The sequence below is a fragment of the Ruditapes philippinarum genome, unplaced genomic scaffold (assembly GCF_026571515.1).
Source record: "Ruditapes philippinarum isolate M1 unplaced genomic scaffold, ASM2657151v2 ctg11858_1_1_1_1, whole genome shotgun sequence".
Lineage (NCBI taxonomy): Eukaryota > Metazoa > Mollusca > Bivalvia > Venerida > Veneridae > Ruditapes > Ruditapes philippinarum.
The window spans coordinates 9,789-28,495 of NW_026862967.1; the positions used below are offsets into that span (position 1 = coordinate 9,789).

General features: G+C 32.6%; 2 protein-coding genes across 2 annotated transcripts; one reads left to right on the forward strand and one right to left on the reverse strand.

The window, feature by feature from the left end:
- Nucleotides 1-1,072: 1,072 nt before the first annotated feature.
- Nucleotides 1,073-2,184, forward strand: LOC132720805 (probable U3 small nucleolar RNA-associated protein 11; the record flags this gene model as incomplete). Its single annotated transcript, XM_060705027.1, has 3 exons — nucleotides 1,073-1,210; nucleotides 1,563-1,673; nucleotides 1,984-2,184. Coding segments are annotated over 3 exons (336 nt in total), but the record flags the coding sequence as incomplete, so codon positions are not given.
- Nucleotides 2,185-3,695: 1,511 nt separating this feature from the next.
- Nucleotides 3,696-18,629, reverse strand: LOC132720806 (small ribosomal subunit protein uS9m-like). Its single transcript, XM_060705029.1, has 12 exons — nucleotides 18,530-18,629; nucleotides 17,772-17,834; nucleotides 17,279-17,309; nucleotides 16,277-16,356; nucleotides 13,316-13,386; nucleotides 12,962-13,040; nucleotides 10,611-10,745; nucleotides 10,166-10,208; nucleotides 9,554-9,659; nucleotides 7,776-7,945; nucleotides 6,484-6,562; nucleotides 3,696-4,290 (listed from the first exon to the last, which is right to left on the reverse strand). The coding sequence occupies exons 1-12, from the start codon at nucleotides 18,623-18,625 to the stop codon at nucleotides 4,278-4,280; spliced, it is 966 nt and encodes a 321-aa protein (XP_060561012.1). The 5' UTR covers nucleotides 18,626-18,629; the 3' UTR covers nucleotides 3,696-4,277.
- Nucleotides 18,630-18,707: the final 78 nt, after the last annotated feature.

Consider the following 18,707-nt stretch of genomic DNA (forward strand, 5'->3'; position numbering starts at 1 on the left):
ACTTCCGTTTGATTGGTCTGTGTAATTCATTGGCTAATTTAACGTTCCATGTTACTTCGGGGGTAAGTCGCATGTTGCGCTTATCATGCTTTGCCCCCTTCTTACGTTTTTTGAATTTCGTGTTTGCCCCAAACCAAGTTTATATTTCATATTTATAACAGGCTTTACTACTAAATTTTTTGCTAGTTTTTCACCAATAGTTTTTGATTTAGTTGTCTTTAAATCAGATAACATTTTCTTATCACACTCACTTTTACTTAGGCCACTATCGTAACAATAGTCATGATTCATACATACTTCATCTAACTGATTAACAGGTGATCCATTGACTAGTGGGTTACCTGGTCCGCAATAGTTATATCCAGGAAGAGTTAAACCTTTTTTAGGCAACAAAGGTAACATAGCTTTATGAATATCTATTGAACCGCCTTGTTTTACAAACTTAGATTTCAATTTACCGCATGAAGCACACACGGCTTTTATCATTAATCTTCCGTTTTTTGTTGTAACATATTGAGGATTTACATTATCAGTGTATGTTCGTTCTTTTAAACAATATATTTGTTTTTGTAAACTCATTTATATATTTAAATTATAAAAAAGTACAAGAGCCTTCGTCGGTTCCCGCCTTCGTCGGTTCCCTTACAAGAGCCTTTTAGGCTGTCTTACAGTATTCTATTTATGAGTAGTATATAATATGATGGTTCCGGGGGGGTTTTGGCCCGAGGGTGTTCTTAAATCAATAAATGGGGTTTATGTCGAGCTGTCTTACTTTTTGGGTTGATGGGTAAGCCATGTCGAGCTGTCTTACCCTTTGGTTTGATAGATAAACACTTTTTTAGGCTTCAAAGTGTCCCGGAACCATCATATTATATACTACTTATATGAAAAAAATAAAGTTTACATTCCTTAGAATTAATCAATTTTTTCTGTGCATGAAAGGACTGCATAATTTGTTGGAAGGTGGGTAAATGATTATGGTAGTGTTCAAATTGTAAAAGTCAAGTTATATTGGCAGTGTGTAATAATAATTAATAAATAGTAAAGTATAATAGATAGTTTGATGTAATTTATTCCAGCCAAGAACTTTGATGCTGCAAAGCATTTTAGAACACACCCTGCTCTAGTTGGTAGAAGATTTAATCGTCCAACTCTTGAAAGCCTACAGAATGGTGAATTTGTTGCTGACATTGATGAGACAGACTTTCTGGTAAATTTAAACAGTATTTTTTTCTTATAAAATTGTTGAACTCCTAACCTGCTGGTTTCATAAGTGATAAGCCTTTGTTTCGGTCAGTCTGCACACCAGCCTGCTCATCTGTTTAGTCTGATCAGGCTATTAACTGTTAGTAGCTCAATTTTTATCCTGATCCCTTAATTATTGAACGAACTGTTCTAAAATCCACTAAAGTGAGCATAGTATATCTTTAACCAGAAAAAAAAAATGTCAAAAGTTTAAAGTTATTAAGTATTGTGTAAAGCCACAATTTGAATGGCTTTATAAGTATTTTAACTTAAGTTTGGTATATCATAAATTAAATAAGATGTGATTTGTGTTGTAGAGTGCAACAGAGAAGAAAAAGAAGAAATATCAGGAGTTAAAGAAGAGAATACAGCGAGAGAAACATCTTGGTGTAATATCACAGAAAATGGAACGAAGGAAACAGTTACTGGTATGTCTTAGTTCTTATCGCGGATGATTATGGGGGTGTTTTCTATGGATATAGACTGTTTGTTGAACATGAAAAAACTTAAAAATCTCTAAAAAAAAATAAAGGGAGATAATGATACAGTTAAATAAAACATTAGCCAATTTTCAAATTTGACAACCAGATGCAACAATAAATGTAAAGAATGTCATACAGATTAAAGTTGTTGATGTTGTTTATGATTCATGTTTTTTGTTGTTGATGAAAAAATAAAATTAATGTGTCCATTCAATCGTTTATAAAGTAATTACGTTTTATTTTATATTTACTGCAGGATAAATCTTTGAAGAGGAAAAAAGTTGCTGAGGAGACAAAGAATTCAGCTGCCCATTATAAATGGCAGTTCAAGCGGAAAAGATGATTTATTTTGAAAATGCTGTCCCCATTTCGTCTTTCATTTACTTTTTAATGTCAGTTTGAATGAAATATATTCTGTATTAATGTGAAGTACATGTAGTAAAATTGTTATGAAAAATTTGTTTGTTTCTTTACTGCAATTACTTAGATATTGTACACTGTACAAATACTCTTCGCATTTTTAGCTCACCTGACCATGAAGTGGTCAAGGTGAGGTTTAGTGATGGGGCTATGTCCGTCGTGCGTAGCTAAAAATAGAAAAAGTTTGTTAACACTCTAGTGGCTGCAGTTTTGATCCAATTATTCTGGAAATTTGTCAGGAAGGTTGTTTTGATAATTTCTAGGTCAAGTTCGAAGATGGGTTATCTACGATCAAAAACTAGGTCACAGGAGCTAAAAATAGAAAAAGCTTGTTAACACTCTACTGGCTGCAGTTTTGATTCAAATATTCTGGACATTTGTTTTGATGATTTCTAGGTCAAGTTCGAAGATGGGTCATATCCGGTCAAAAACTAGGTCACAAGAAATAAAAATAGAAAAAGCTTTTTAACACTCTAGTGGCTGCAGTTTTGATCCAAATGTTCTGGAAATTTGTCAGGAAGGTTGTTATGATGATTTCTAGGTCAAGTTTGAAGATGGGTCATCTCCGGTCAAAAACTAGGTCACAGAAGCTAAAAATAGAAAAAGCTTTTTAACACTAGTGGCTGCAGTTTTGATCCAAATATCCTGGAAATTTGTCATGAAGGTTGTTTTGATGATTTCTAGGTCAACTTTGAATATGGGTCATCTTCAGTCAAAAATGAGGTCACTTTGCCCAAATATGGAAAACCTTTTTAACACAATAGAGGTCACATTTTTGACTCAATTGTCATCAAACTTGGCTAGGATGCTTGTCTAAGACATTGCTTGGATGCGGTTGATGGGTCAGGGGAGCGATCCAGGGCCATCATGGCCCTCTTGTTATGGTAAACTTCAGGGAAAATTATTTAACCCTCGTAGTCAGTTAATGACAGGCCATCTATAATAGAGCCAAGCCAGTTTGCTCTGTATTACTATACAGTCTGACCAGCTCAAACTGTCAACTGATTTCAGTATTATGATTTAGAAGTATAGGAACTATTGCATTTGATCTTTGACTAATGAAAAATTAAATCAGCGTTGAACAATTTAAATGTTCAAGGAAAGCTACATATATAATTTATAATCAAACAGAGACCTGGAATACCTCTGTACATTACACACTAGAAATCCAGTTTTAAACAGATGACCTGATTAATGGAGCAAATTATTTTCATCAATCAGTTTTACTGGCTGGTCATATTCAGTTGTCTCATAAGATTTTCAGTCAGAAATTATGATTTTGAGATAAAAAGTTTATCAACTCGAGTAACCTTCTCCACATTAACTGCAAACTTCCACACCATAGATGAGAACATCTGACATTGGCTGACTTTTCCTGAAATCATGTAGTAAAAGAAAGTCATCCAGCTTCGAGATTCTTGTTACTGGAGACCAACAACACTTTCCACTGAAGTATTGTATGCTAGTCAGTAATACACTATAATGAGAATATTCTGTCCTTGGGGCTGATTATTGTCATTTTACTCAGTAAATAAAAAACAACAGCAATTTTTTACATCCAGAACATATTTTATTCAAACCTTTAAAAGTAGCTTAACACATCTTCAGGGCCAATAGTTTAACCAATTCCTTCCTGCAGAAGTCACTGGCCAACTTTGAACCTTGTAGCTTGAAGGTAACGTAGGTGACAAATTACAAAATAGATAACAGCTCTTTATTGGTCAATGGTAGCTTCAATAATGTTTCAAATGTAATTTACTGTCAGTACAAACTATCTTTTGAGCATCAGTTGAATTATTTTAAAACATTGAACGAATAATTCATATCTTTCATCCAAAATTTTAACAGTTGCATATTCAGTGTTACAATTAAAAATTTCACGCCACATGGTTTGCTAAATTTGGCAGGTCTGTATACTAACAGATAAATTTTTCTTCTCAAATAATTTCAGCATGATTTCCTCTGTGAAGTTTCTTATGAAACAAAGTTTTCAATCCACTTTAAAGATTTTTCTTCATTGACGTTTTCAAAATGCTTAGTTTATTGTTCTATTAAAAATCTGTCTGCAGTATCATTTGTACATGATAATTTGAGGCGAATGTATATCCACATACAAGTGAGATAGTGAATTTATCTTCTTTTCCTGAAATACAGAAAAAAAATCAATTAGATTTCACAATCAATGAATGAACAGTCCACATTAGCATGGAAATTGTCATCAATTATTACAATGAACTGAATGACACACTTCATATATTTATTTTGATGTAAAATACTAACTTGAACAAGGGTGCCATAGTCACAAAATACGCCCGTTTACGAAAGCTTTAGATGGAGATGGGGGCATTATGGATAAGTGTTATCTAGCAAGCAAGTTTTTATCCTTGGCACTGTGTTGTTAAATGAACCTTAAAACAAATCAGTAGGGAAGATAAAAAGTACATGTAATTGTAATTTAATAACTAAAAAATTCTGATTTAAGATTTTATTCTAGGGAAATACATTTCATTACAATTCTTAATTTTTGAATGAGCTGAACTGATATTTACTTGAAAATTAAAATATAATTAAATTTCTATGGGAAAGTATTTACATTTGATAAGGTAATTACTGTATGATCTTTATGAACAAATACCAAGTCTACAGAACACCATAGTTATCACAGTTAAGAATCTTGACCAATGAATGCAACATGTGTAAATAAATGTTACATTCTTTAGAACTACTCAAGTCCAAGAAAGAGGATTATTTTATGCCCTTTGATTAAATTCTATTTTTAGAATTGAAAGATCAAGGGGAGTAATTGTGTAAGTCATTTATGAACAAAGTAATAACTTTGTTGTCGCCCTTTGATTAAATTCTATTTACAAAATCTGGATATTTTATCATCTTTAGTGACCTTGACCTTGTATATATTGACCTAAATTATATGTATCACAGCCATAGTCTTGATAATGACCATTTGTGTTACAATCCGTCAATAAATGATGACTAAATGGTCCATATACACATCTTCATATTTTTATCTGAACTTTGACCTCTATGTGTGACCTTGACCTTGGCCGCAAGGACCTGAATCTTGCACGCGACACTCCGCCTCACAATGGTGAACATTTGTGCCAAGTAATATTGAAATCCCTCTATACATGTGGAAGTTTTGCTCCGGACAAGCATTTTTCAATGACCTCTAAGTGTGACCTTGACCTTTGACCTAGAGACCTGGTTCATGTGCGCGACACTGCTCCTCATAGTGGTGAACATTTCTATGAAGTTTCATTAAAATCCCTCCATACATGTTGGAGATATGCTCCGGACAAAATTGGACGCCGCCCGTCCGCCCGCCCGCCCGACCGCCCGCCCGCCAGGGGCGTTCCCATAATACGTCCCGTTTTTCAAACGGGCGTATAAAAATGGTACATTTAATGCGCCCTTCAGTGATTTTGCACCTTTTAAAACAGAAGCTTATCAAAGGCCACTTCCCAATTGAAATTTTCTTTAAAATCATGCAGTTTTCCTAGCAAAGGCCACTTCCCAATTGAAATTTTCTTTAAAATCATGCAGTTTTCCTAGCAAAGGCCACTTCCCAATTGAAATTTTCTTTGAAATCATGCAGTTTTCCTAGCAAAGGCCACTTCCCAATTGAAATTTTCTTTAAAATCATGCAGTTTTCCTAGCAAAGGCCACTTCCCAATCAAAATTTTCTTTAAAATCATGCAGTTTTCCTAGCAAAGGCCACTTCCCAATCAAAATTTTCTTTAAAATCATGCAGTTTTCCTAGCAAAGGCCACTTCCCAATTGAAATTTTCTTTAAAATCATGCAGTTTTCCTAGCAAAGGCCACTTCCCAATCAAAATTTTCTTTAAAATCATGCAGTTTTCCTAGCAAAGGCCACTTCCCAATCAAAATTTTCTTTAAAATCATGCAGTTTTCCTAGCAAAGGCCACTTCCCAATCAAAATTTTCTTTAAAATCATGCAGTTTCACAAACATCTTAACCTACATCACTGTTTTTTTTAATTCCCAAATTAGCATTTATAGCAATAATTTTTCCCCTATAACAAGAGACTTGGGCATCTTCTCAATTGAGAAAAAAAAATACCCTTTGGCTATAAATATCCAAACAAAGAATGCTGAAAAACTTCTTTCATATAAATTAAGAGTTGTTTTTTGGTTATTAACTAAAACACTGACATTGATTAAAAAAACAAAATTCAGGTCCCTTTAAGGAACAAAAAAATAATATGTTGAATTGATAGAGCAAGAGCAATTCATAAATAATTTTAATACAATAGCCAGAGCATTTAATTCAAACTTTAGAAGTGTTTAATATAAATTACCATGTGAATTTCTTTCTGGCTTTTTCCTGACCTGGCTTTTTTCTTTCCTTGACTCTGGGATCTCTAGTGAGAAATCCAGCTGGATAAAGTAAATAATTGGTAATTCATAGAGAGAATGTAAACAATAAAAGAACCTGAACCATAAACAAAATTATTAAAATCTGATTTTGCTTATAATTACAATCATTTATTTAGCATGTTTTAGAGAAACACTTAAAAATCTGATTCATATCATTATGAAGACAAATATACTGAAACAAAAAAGAAACTTTCTCCAAGTTTGAATGTAGATATGTTAGTACAGTTTTTCAATCCTTTTGAAACTCGATTTTTACCATGAATAAACATATCGGGCTTTTATACGGGGATTAGCTGACCGATTTTGCAAATAAAACGAGTTTTACAAGCTACTACATGTATATAAGTGTGTACATCTAAGTGGTACCCTTGAACAACTGGCACATACTTTGCGAAAGTTTCTTTTTTGGTTCAGTATACATGTAATTCAAAAAAACAATGTACTGAAGTTGAGTGTAAAATTGGTTTGTAAAACAGTAAACATTTAAAGACATAATTCATTACACAGACCTGGGTCTGAGGTTTAAAAAATTCTCTAACATCAAACCCAGATCTCAGGATTTCATTGGTTAGAAACTGCCAAATGATGTACACTGACCAATGAAAATCCTGAGATTCGAGACAGAACTCTTTTTTATAACCGTGAGACCAGAACAAGTCTATCTTAGGCAAGATGCACAATACTGAGGTATGTTATCTTAATTTCTTTTTTTCTTAATTAATACAATAGGTTTGAATTCAGTAAGATTTGATAAATGTATGTGCCTTTCAATGTGGAAAGCTATCTTGCAACATGACAAGATGGTGGCTATGTAAAAGTGCCAAATAATAACAAGTACACAGAGCAATACCTAATGTTCCCAGCACAACTTAATGATCGCAACATATGACCAAACCATTGCTGCTCTGACATAAATTAAACAAGAGCACTGCTAGGCGGAGCATTATATACTGTACCCAAAAGTGTTTTTTTTTTTGTAAGTAAGGATGAAACATTTGTAAGACATAGGAATTAAATACAGTATTACCTCCTTCAAAAAGCAATCCCCCTTTATAGCTGAAGAACATTCATATATATACAGTTGCTGTTTTCAAAGCACCACCATCAAGTTGTAGTCTTCTACCAATTATGGACAATCATCCTATGAAGTTTGAATACTGTGAGCCAATTTTTTCGGGCATATAAAAATTATAAAACCATACAAAGAACTTACCAAATCTAAGTTTTTGTCTCATTTCAGGTGTAATAAAAGCTAGGAGTGTTCTAGCAATAGCGAGTCTAATAGCCCCGGCATCAGCAGACGGTCCAGCAGGAGCAAGTCTTACTTCAATATCAAACTTGTCAATACATTCACACAACTGTAGGGGAGCTAATATAGCTTTTCTGAAATACACATGATATACATATTGAATAATACTAGAAATGAGTCGTAACTTGATGCCCCAGCCTTTATTAAATCTCATCAACTTGATAGAAAAGTTGCGAGAGAGGGATATCGTAAAGAATTGAGCATGAAATTTGCAGTCAAATGGCTTAACTTATATTTCCTGAATGTCCTAAATTTCATTTTAGGTAATTGCCCGCTGGATTATTATTAAAATTCTTCTTCTTTTTTTTGTTGGTGGGGGGACAATGCAGTCACAATCATGATGAACTGAATCAACAGTGAATAGTATATGATGGCATTGTAAGAAGTATCATTTTTCCAATGTGGACACAATGGGAACAGACAGGCATGACAAAATATTTTCAGTAAAGCCCCCTCAACATTATGTGGTGGGGGTATAATAATATATTTAACCATAACAAAATTGGCATAATGCATCATTCTGGATCGTCTCAAGTATAGTACAGGTTATATTTTTTTTCATTATTAGGTTAAACATTGCACCAAAACAGCACAGATCATATGGCAACTTCCCAGCTTTACTGGTTGAGGAAGACCTCAGGTGTCTCTCTGTTCATTATTTTAGGCAAAAACGGGTACCCATGTAGAACCACCGATGCTCCATAAGCTAGCTGGATAGTATCTCACACAAAAAATCAGAAGACGCATGGCAAGTGGTTTGAAGTAATCAACCTTAACGACTCAGACACGGATGTAAGGGTGTCATCGATTCAATCGATATCGGTGTATCAACGATCTTTGTTATCCGATTCGATATCGATTCCATTTTTTAAATATCGGATATCGAATGCACATATATTTCTAGCTAAAGAGACTTCAGCTAACAGGTTTTATAGAACTGATAGACATGTTTACTGTCGCAAAACGTTAAAATAAAAGCGACATATAAAGTTATGGAAGCCAGAAACATTTTTTTCTGAAATGAAAACAGAAATCAATGCCAAAGTTACCTCCCAGTGTCTCTAACGAATGCTGCCTAATTTCGTTGTAATCTCGCAAGTCTGCTAAGTGGATGTCAAGACCCCTCAATTCAGATTTTAAAAAGGGAAAATGCCAAGAAAAATTTGTCAGTGTTTCTTTGTAAAAATTATGATTACAAAATGTTTAACTTTAATAATTATTCAGGTTCTAAACACAACAATTTGCCAATTAAAACCGGCTTAATTGGAATGGCAAGGACGGGATTTAGCATGATCAGTAACTACGTAATAGCAACAACTACAACTAAAGTAAAATGGAAAAGGCTTTAAACTTTATAGTTACTAGTCATTAGTTTTCATTTATAGCTATATGATAAAATAAGAAACAAATTGTTAAGTTTTCATAGTTTATCTTTTTTGCATTTGTCTAAATATAACTGCTTTGTCACTGTCCTTAGGAAACATTTAAAAAGACTTGAAAGCTAAAATTTAGCCTGGCAAACAATATATCGCTGTATCGCTGATAATTCATTACCGATATATCGATACAAAAATCCTTATCGATGACACCTCTACACGGATGCCCCTATATTTCAGCAAGTGATATATGCATTTAATACAGAAAGATATATTTATGTACAGTTATATAATATATTTTCTTACCTATGTACAACTTCATCAAAGTAAGTGATGTCTTTTCCATTAATGTTGACATGTCCATGACCTTGACTGATGAGTTTGACTGACGCCCTCGCAGTCTTTCTAGTGCCTGTAATAATTCAATTATAAACAACTGGAAACAGGTGATCCCTCGGAAGCATTAATCACAACAAAAGTACATGAAAATTAGCAGACTCTGTTTAATTTAGTCTGTACATGAGGGATCATGAAAAAATGCAAAATCCCTAACGTCCCCTAGCACCGGCTTGAGTGGCACTCAATTTTCAACACTTAAACGTGCTGGAATCAATAATCCCGAAGGATCAGAAAAATATGACAACACAATGGTGTAGAAATGTTCTTTTCAAACAAATAATTAGTACAAGAGTCCTTTAAATACTAGCAATGTGCCTCAAGCTTTATGTATATAAAAACCATTATTGTTCATATATATTCATTTCAGCATATGTTAAAAACTTATCTTTTTATATTTTCTGAAGTTTCTATGGTTTCTTTCCAATTATCTGAAGTTACTATGTTTTATGCTTTTAATAAATGGACTATGGAAAATATGTTTGTAAAATTGAAATATGATTAAAATAATAAAAAAGAAACCTTTTGCAAGGGAATAGTCCCTCCCATCTTTATCTTGATACAACTGAAAATAATCATGTACATCATTAATTTTTATCTCAAACCGTTTCCATTCAAAATATCTTAGATTTACTAGTCAATCTTTCAATCTAGACAAAACCAATCATTATTTCTAGGGAAAATTTTCAAAATATATATCGACTGAATTAGAAAACAGTGCCAATCATGATCCCTGGGCACAAAAGTGTCCGTTGATTTTGGTCTGCACTGGTCACATGGGTAGAAACTGTTGGCTCTAGGAGGAACAAAGAACATATCCTGATTTCTTGATAACAAAATTATATATAAAAACAAGTGTATGTTGTAAAACATTTTGGCATACTACTTTCTGATAACAAATTTCATATCAATTATATAATTATATATAAATCCAAGTGTATATATATTGTTAGGAAAATTGACATACTACTGCTTCTCTAGGTTTTCTAGGAGTTGCTGATAATGAAGATCCTCCTTTCAAATATTTATCAAAAAATTGTTGATTACGCGATGCAAGTGGGTGGTCGTACATTCTCTGTAATAATGCTACAAAACGCTTATGCTGAAAATAAATAGATATATAAACAATTATGTGAGGTACTTATAGTACAGAATATTCATTATTTAAACATTTAACTGTCAGCAACAGCTCATACAGAAATGGAACCATTTCAACACATAGAGCACCTTATTCAGAAAATATGGTTGACTTTCATTAACTCAAACTCACTTTCTTTGCATTTCTAAGCAATTGAAAGAATTTTTAAAGCCTTATCAAAAATCTTTTTTAATCTATATATTTTAATTCTACTTTGGACCAAAACTTCAACAGTTATCTCAAAGCAAAAAGCCTGGTTCCTTGAAATTTAAGATATCGTAAATCAACTGTACAGCATTAAAATCACGCCAGGAATCTCTAATACAGAAAACCTAGAAATTTTGTTCTTCCTGTATCAGATCCTCACAACTGGTTATGTGAATTAGGAAGATTCTGTATAACACTGTTACATATGACAGACCAAGTCTGATCTCCATATCCAGGCTGTCCAGCGTCCCTAAAATTCCTAAAAAATCCTAATTTTTCTCAGTTTGGCTAAAATTCCTAAAAAATAGAAAAATTCAAAGGGAATTCCTAAAAATGCCCTATTTTTTCACTTAAATTCCTATTTTTTTATCTTTTGATATAAACATATCTGGAAACAACCATTATTCAATCATAATCTAAATTAGAACACAGTCAGTGGCTGACAAAATAACATAAAGTCATATGTTGTATTTAATTCAACTCCTGCAGAAATGCCATACTTGATTAATTATCAGAAAAACAATAAGAAACTGTTTTCAATTGAACAATGAAAATTGTTCAATTTTGACTATATCATAATAGTCACTTGTTAAAAATAGAGATAAAAGAATTTCCATGCAAGTTAAAGTTTTTATAAAGTAATGGCTTAACAGAGTTTTACCATTTACCTCAGTCTTATGTGTTTTTAAAACAACTATTTATATGATGTACCACTAATATTCATCAGAATTTATGTAGGGGTCCTTATTAATAAAATTTTGATTTGTAATCCAGTTATTTTCAAGTGATGACTGTATATTAGATCTTTTGTAAGTGATACCAGCTGGCAGATATAGACAAGTTTCCATACTTGGTAATATTATAAAGTGGGAAGATAAATGTAATGATTGGATGCTTTTACCATTTTGCGATCCAATTAGTGTACTAAGAAGTGACACCTTCAGCTGCCCTTTTTGTACACATTAACATTAGTCATATCAATGCAATGCACACTGTACATATACATTTAACATTCAATGTAAGTTTTTTTTTAAATCTTGAAAAAGACTGTTGAAAATCATTGAATAGACTGGCACTTTTGTGAAATTTTCTAAAAAATTTAGTAGCCCTAATGTATCTTGAACAAATTCTTCAGTTGTGTTAATCCTGCTGTTTGAAGTTAGGTTAAAATATTCCTGGGAATGACCTGAGTTGGTCAAATCTTTTTTATTGTTTTTCTAAAAAAGATCAAGACTTGTTGAAAATGTACCAACCTTAAAATGAATAAATGTTGATAAATGCATTTATAGCTAAAATAAATTTAAAGCAAAATTTCCCCGGCTACAAACAGCTTAACTAATTGAATATTGGTTGTTCTGGGATTCTTATAATTTTAAAAATGTTTTCATTCTAGTTATGTTATAATGTAGTTTTTCAGCTCTTCTAATTCAGAGTAGGGAGTTAAAGGCTGTTGACCAGTGAGTACATTTATTTACTGGTGACTATGGAACACTGGTAGACACCTTTGCTATAACTGAACTTAAGAGCTTTATTTGTGAGTTACTTTTGTGTCAAATATGCAAAGTTGAGCCCATATCATGGTCTTTTGGGGGCCATAATTTAGTTATAAAATTCCAAATTTTAGCCCTAAAATTTCTTTTACTTACCCTAAAATTCCTAATTTTAGCCCTAAAATTTCTTTTATTTTGCCCTAAAATTTGCCCTTATTTTTTGTCAGAAGGTGCTGGACAGCCTGCATATCTCAAATGTTTAGGTGTGGTAAAATAAGCCCTAATGGTGCTTGGACAAACCTATGAATTTATATATGTTGTTTATGTTTACATATATATAACAATGTCAGATTATCTGTTTGATTAGGTTTATTTTGTTTTTGTTTTTTTGTACATACATATCTCTTTCTTCATAATGCAGTCAATTACACATTGTGTATGTTGGAAAGGTGGTATCATTTTATACAGTCTAAAAATACTTACATGATGCTCATTCAATCTTTCTGTTGGAAACAAATCTTTAAATTTTTCATAATCTATCCATATTACACGCTTTTGTTCTCTGTAATTTAATTATATCTTACATTAATATAATGTATTAATACAAATAAAAACAATTTAATAAATTTTCATATTTTTCCCTTTTGTTACCCCAACAAGCCTACCCTAATAAGTACTATAAAGTTGAACAAACTTCAATGAAGGCCAAACAAGTATATTGCTGTTAGTTGAAATCACGAAGTCTGAGAAAAAAATAAAGTACTTTATTTTAACAGCTAACACCAAATAAAGATTTTTCTGAGAAAAAAAATAAAAGAGAGAAAGAATAAGACTTACTGTATAACATGTTCTCTTTCTTCTTTCTGGCTGACAGATCTCTTCATAGATTCATGTTTCACTGCCAATGTCTGGAAGAAATAGATATATAGTTTATAGTTTTATACCCCCGTCACATCGGACTATCCACCTTACTACATTCTCAGGGTGACTTAGGACGCAGTAGAAATGTCATGGACGCTGTAAGGTCGAGTTGAGAACGACTTAAGTCACTGTAAGGACCCCATCAACACCTTAGGACATGGAGTCACGGTGACTATTTTGAACATGCACAAAACAAATGCCGAGGGACATTATAGTCTCACTTATTAAAACTCAAAGCGAACAATTCAAACCTACAGCATGAATTACTAGTCCATTAACAATTCCAACCCATAGCATAAACTGCACTAAATATTCAAACCCATAGAAAACAGTGTTTTTTGGCCAAAATATTCGGCCTCATTTGCCACCTTTTTTTCCCCAAAAATGGTAAAAATTCCCCACCATTCAGAGATGTAAAGTTATGATCAAGGTTTAAGTTTTCCCAATGCCATGGGAACGCCATCATGGCTGTAATAACACCTCTATTTTCTTCTTCGAAAAAAAAAGTCAACCTTAAAGGGATTATAACAAGTATATTATTTACTTCCATGTGTAAGAGTTATACGCTGCACTGTTGTAAATCGGCAGTGTACTTGCAAAATTGATTCCCTGAGAATCTATTTAGACAGGCCAATTTTTGCTGGTCATTTATTATTTGACCTTTATTCAACAAGAGCTGTCGGTAGGACAGCAACGCTGGACTATTCTTAGTGCCTGATAGTAAGAAAGCCTTGATAATGTAAAATTTCCTAAGTTAACAAAAGGGAAATTTTTTTCTTTAAATCCATGTTACAGTTATAGGCCTTGGAGAGAGTCCTATTATGCTCTCAAAGAGTATAAAATTTCATCTTGTTTCAAAGCCATATGTCAATGGACTTTTTTTTCAGGTATTACAAAAACTTTAACGAAAATTCTAAGTCGAAAAAGGGGCATTATTCTGTCAAAATGCATGATAGAGTTACCTCCTCCTGTCTACAGGTTTGGGTCATGATGGTGAACAAGTGTGCAAAGTTTCAAAGCCATATGTCAATGGACTTTGAAAATATTTGAGGTATTACAAAAACTTTAACGTAAATTCTAAGTCGGAAAAGGGACATAATTCTGTCAAAATGCTTGATACAGTTACCTCCACCTGTCTACAGTTTGGGGTCATGATGGTGAACAGGTATGCAAAGTTTCAAAGCCATATGTCAATGGACTTTGAAAATATTTGAGGTATTACAAAAACTTTAACGAAAATTCTAAGTCGAAAAAGGGGCATAATTCTGTCAAAATGCTTGATACAGTTACCTCCACCTGTCTACAGTTTGGGGTCATGATGGTGAACAAGTATGCAAAGTTTCAAAGCCATATGTCAATGGACTTTTTTTTCAGGTATTACAAAAACTTTAACGAAAATTCTAAGTTGAAAAAGGGGCATAATTCTGTCAAAATGCTTGATACAGTTACCTCCCCCTGTCTACAGGTTGAGGTCATGATGGTGAACAAGTATGCAAAGTTTCAAAGCCATATGTCAATGGACTTTGAAAATATTTGAGGTATTACAAAAACTTTAACGTAAATTCTAAGTCAAAAAGGGGCATAATTCTGTCAAAATGCTTGATACAGTTACCTCCCTCTGTCTACAGGTTGGGGTCATGATGGTGAACAAGTGTGCAAAGTTTCAAAGCCATATGTCAATGGACTTTGAAAATATTTGAGGTATTACAAAAACTTTAACATAAATTCTAAGTCGAAAAAGGGGCATAATTCTGTCAAAATGCTTGATACAGTTACCTCCTCCTGTCTACAGGTTTGGGTTATGATGGTGAACAAGTGTACAAAGTTTCAAAGCCATATGTCAATGGACTTTGAAAATATTTGAGGTATTACAAAAACTTTAACATAAATTCTAAGTCGAAAAAAAGGGGCATAATTCTGTCAAAATGCTTGATACAGTTACAGTTACCTCCCCCTGTCTACAGGTTGGGGTCATGATGGTGAACAAGTGTACAAAGTTTCAAAGCCATATGTCAATGGACTTTGAAAATATTTAAGGTATTACAAAAACTTTAACGTAAATTCTAAGTTGAAAAAGGGGCATAATTCTGTCAAAATGCTTGATACAGTTACCTCCTCCTGTTTACAGTTTGGGGTCATGCTTGTGAACAAGTGTGCAAAGTTTCAAAGTCACATGTCAATGGACTTTGACAATATTTGAGGTATTACAAAAACTTTAACGTAAATTCTAAGTCGAAAAAGGGGCATAATTCTGTCAAAATGCTTGATACAGTTACCTCCTCCTGTCTACAGGTTGGGGTCATGATGGTGAACAAGTGTGCAAAGTTTCAAAGCCATATGTCAATGGACTTTGAAAATATTTGAGGTATTACAAAAACTTTAACGTAAATTCTAAGTCGAAAAAGGGGCATAATTCTGTCAAAATGCTTGATACAGTTACCTCCTCCTGTCTACAGGTTGGGGTCATGATGGTGAACAAGTGTGCAAAGTTTCAAAGCCATATGTCAATGGACTTTGAAAATATTTGAGGTATTACAAAAACTTTAACATAAGTGGTTACGCCGACACTGATGCCGACGCTAGGGTGACTTCAATTGCTCTACTTATTCTTATCGAATAGTCGAGCTAAAAAGTGCAAGATATATTTTCATTTGTGATCTTTCACACTTTGCCAACGAGACTGACACAAAATCTGGGGGAAAAAAACATTGACAAATTATGCCATGTATGCTAAAAACTCAAACCCTACAGCATAAATTACACTACAGCATAGATTTTACTAAGTAAAGGAGAAATGTTTATTTGTTTTCATATATATTTTCAATATTGTACTTACATGCATTACTTCAAGTATATTCATTATATCATTTTACTTACATGCATTAGTTCAAAGTAGTTAGGTTTAAGTGTATAATACAAGTAGTGATGAGGTCTTCCTGTCATATCAAACTCCTCTCCTGTAAATAATAACAACAACACGATGATGAAGAAAAGACAGTGAAAATTCAAATTGAACTTTAGAGGTTCAACTTTTTATGACATTGACACATACAAATGGACATATAAAATCATACTGGAATCGTAACTGAAAGTATGCAAGGTTTGAAATTAAATATGGTTTTAAAATATATGGCATAACAATATTAGTAACCATGTATGATGTACTGATCAAAGTTTTTTAAAGTAATATAATCTACAGTATTGGTGGAACTTTCTCCCTACTATGGTGTAGTAAAAAGAGCTATGAAATGAAATCTAAATTATTCAGAGACTGAAAATGAACATGAACAGTGTGGGTCTGTACGAAAACTTATAATATAGTTTCATAGAATTGTTACAGTAAATATCTTCATTTACATTGGTGTGAATTTTATCAACCCTTGACTTTTAAAAGGAACAATGACTTGCCCTGGCCACCAGTATAAAGTCAGGCAGACTCCGGTCAGTTTGCATCACCTAATCACTCTGACCAGATTCTATATAGCTGATTTATAAAACTGAAACCACGGTAAATAGAAACTAAAGTTCCAACAATCACAGTTAGAGTGTCACATCAGCTATAACAAAATACACCTATAATCTTTGACCAATGTTGACTTTGAAAAAAGGAAGTGAGTACCCAGAACTAGTAGGTTTTAAATAAAAATTTTAACTTGTTCCGGCATTGTCGTGTGTCCCTCTCATATTATTTACTGTTGTTATCTACAATGTTATAAAAATACAAACTGGGGTTAGAAATTCTATAATTTTTTTATTTAAAAATTTCGAAAAGGGCTTATATATGGGTGGTTAACAATCCAATCCTTAGAATTTTAAGCATTGGTTAAAAATATACATGTAAATTGAACACAGAACAGATATTTAAATATTATAACTGACCTTTCAGGTGAGGGATATAAAATGAAGGATGCTGAAAAATAAAGAAACCTGGATGTCAATAACAAAATAATTATCCATGGCTATAAACTCAACGTTAAAAAGTTCAATTCAAATATAGTATTATATTATAGGCGGTTTATAATAAATCAAGAGCTGTACTTTGAATATTACACGAGGCAATTGTTGCTGCACATGACTTATAACAGCAGCCTTTACACTGATTAAGATAAACTGGATCTAATTTAACAGTGAAAACATGATAAAATAAGACCTGTCCATAGACAGTGTGCTCCACTTTACTCAGTGCTTCAAAATAATAGAGCTAAAAAATAATAACTAACCGCAACTTTCATTTATTTTCTATTATTTGGCACATCAACAAGTTGCAAAATAAAGACATTGAATAAACATTGTTTGATGCAAAATAGTTGCAAAATAAATATAAAGAAACATATATTGATGTAAACACTTAATAATTTAATGCTAAACTGACCTCCATCAATGGTCTGGCATTTTTGTTATGAAGTCCCGATGGTAAGAGATAGGCAATGGCCTCCTGTAAATAAAAAGAAGTAATAGCTATATATATAATTGGAATAAAGGAAATCTGCTGTATCTAAAAAAATAGAAAAAACTATCAACATTAAAACTCTTAGATATATATAAAATATTAAATTGGAATAAAGGAAATCTGAAGTATGTAAAAAAATATCAACATTAAAATTATGTTACATTTGTATTTCCATAATGTTACGGTTGATCCTTGAAAGAATTGTAACCAAAAATGACTATGTTATTTAACACACATGATTATTGTATGTAAACAGAATTCCTTAGGAAAAATTAACAAAGTAAGTGATAGAATATTGATAAAATTTAACAAAATTTTCCATTTTTTATTCAGATAATAATTAATTTTAGTGGTTTTTCATAAAAAATCATTCATGCCTAGAATAGTTAAGCTAATTTGGAAAAATCCTCACATGTGTAGTCTTGGGGATTTTAATGACAAAATTGAAAATTTTCAACAGTTTTGTGAAGTTTAAAGATGCCTATCTGTTTGGCGGGCTTTTATCCTATGCAAAAAGATCAATGTTTTACAATAGTGAGCTGTAAATGTATGAATGGTGAGCTGTAAATATGAATGGTAAGCTGTAAATATGAATGGTGAGCTGTAAATATGAATGGTAAGCTGTAAATATGAATGGTGAGCTGTAAAATATGATAACAAATATAAGAAAGAAAGCATACTCTAACTCTGGCAGGTGTTAGTTCATCCTCATCCAGACTCATTATGTTAGCTAAATGTCTCCGACCTAGATCATATTCTGCCGCTAGATCCTCCATCCTCTTTTCTAACAATACATGTATATAATAAACTTATAGCTGCATGCTTTCAGATGAACAAAAATATTTAAAGAAATTCAAT

Bases quoted from the DNA above. Each gene is read 5' to 3' on its own strand.
- LOC132720806 (XM_060705029.1), bottom strand. From the start codon at position 18,625: ATGGAGGATCTAGCGGCAGAATATGATCTAGGTCGGAGACATTTAGCT. The intron at 17,835-18,529 runs GTATGCTTTCTT...TTTTATTTACAG, and splicing joins TAACACCTGCCAGAGTTAGA to GAGGCCATTGCCTATCTCTT. The intron at 17,310-17,771 runs GTCAGTTTAGCA...TTTATTTTTCAG, and splicing joins ATGCCAGACCATTGATGGAG to CATCCTTCATTTTATATCCC.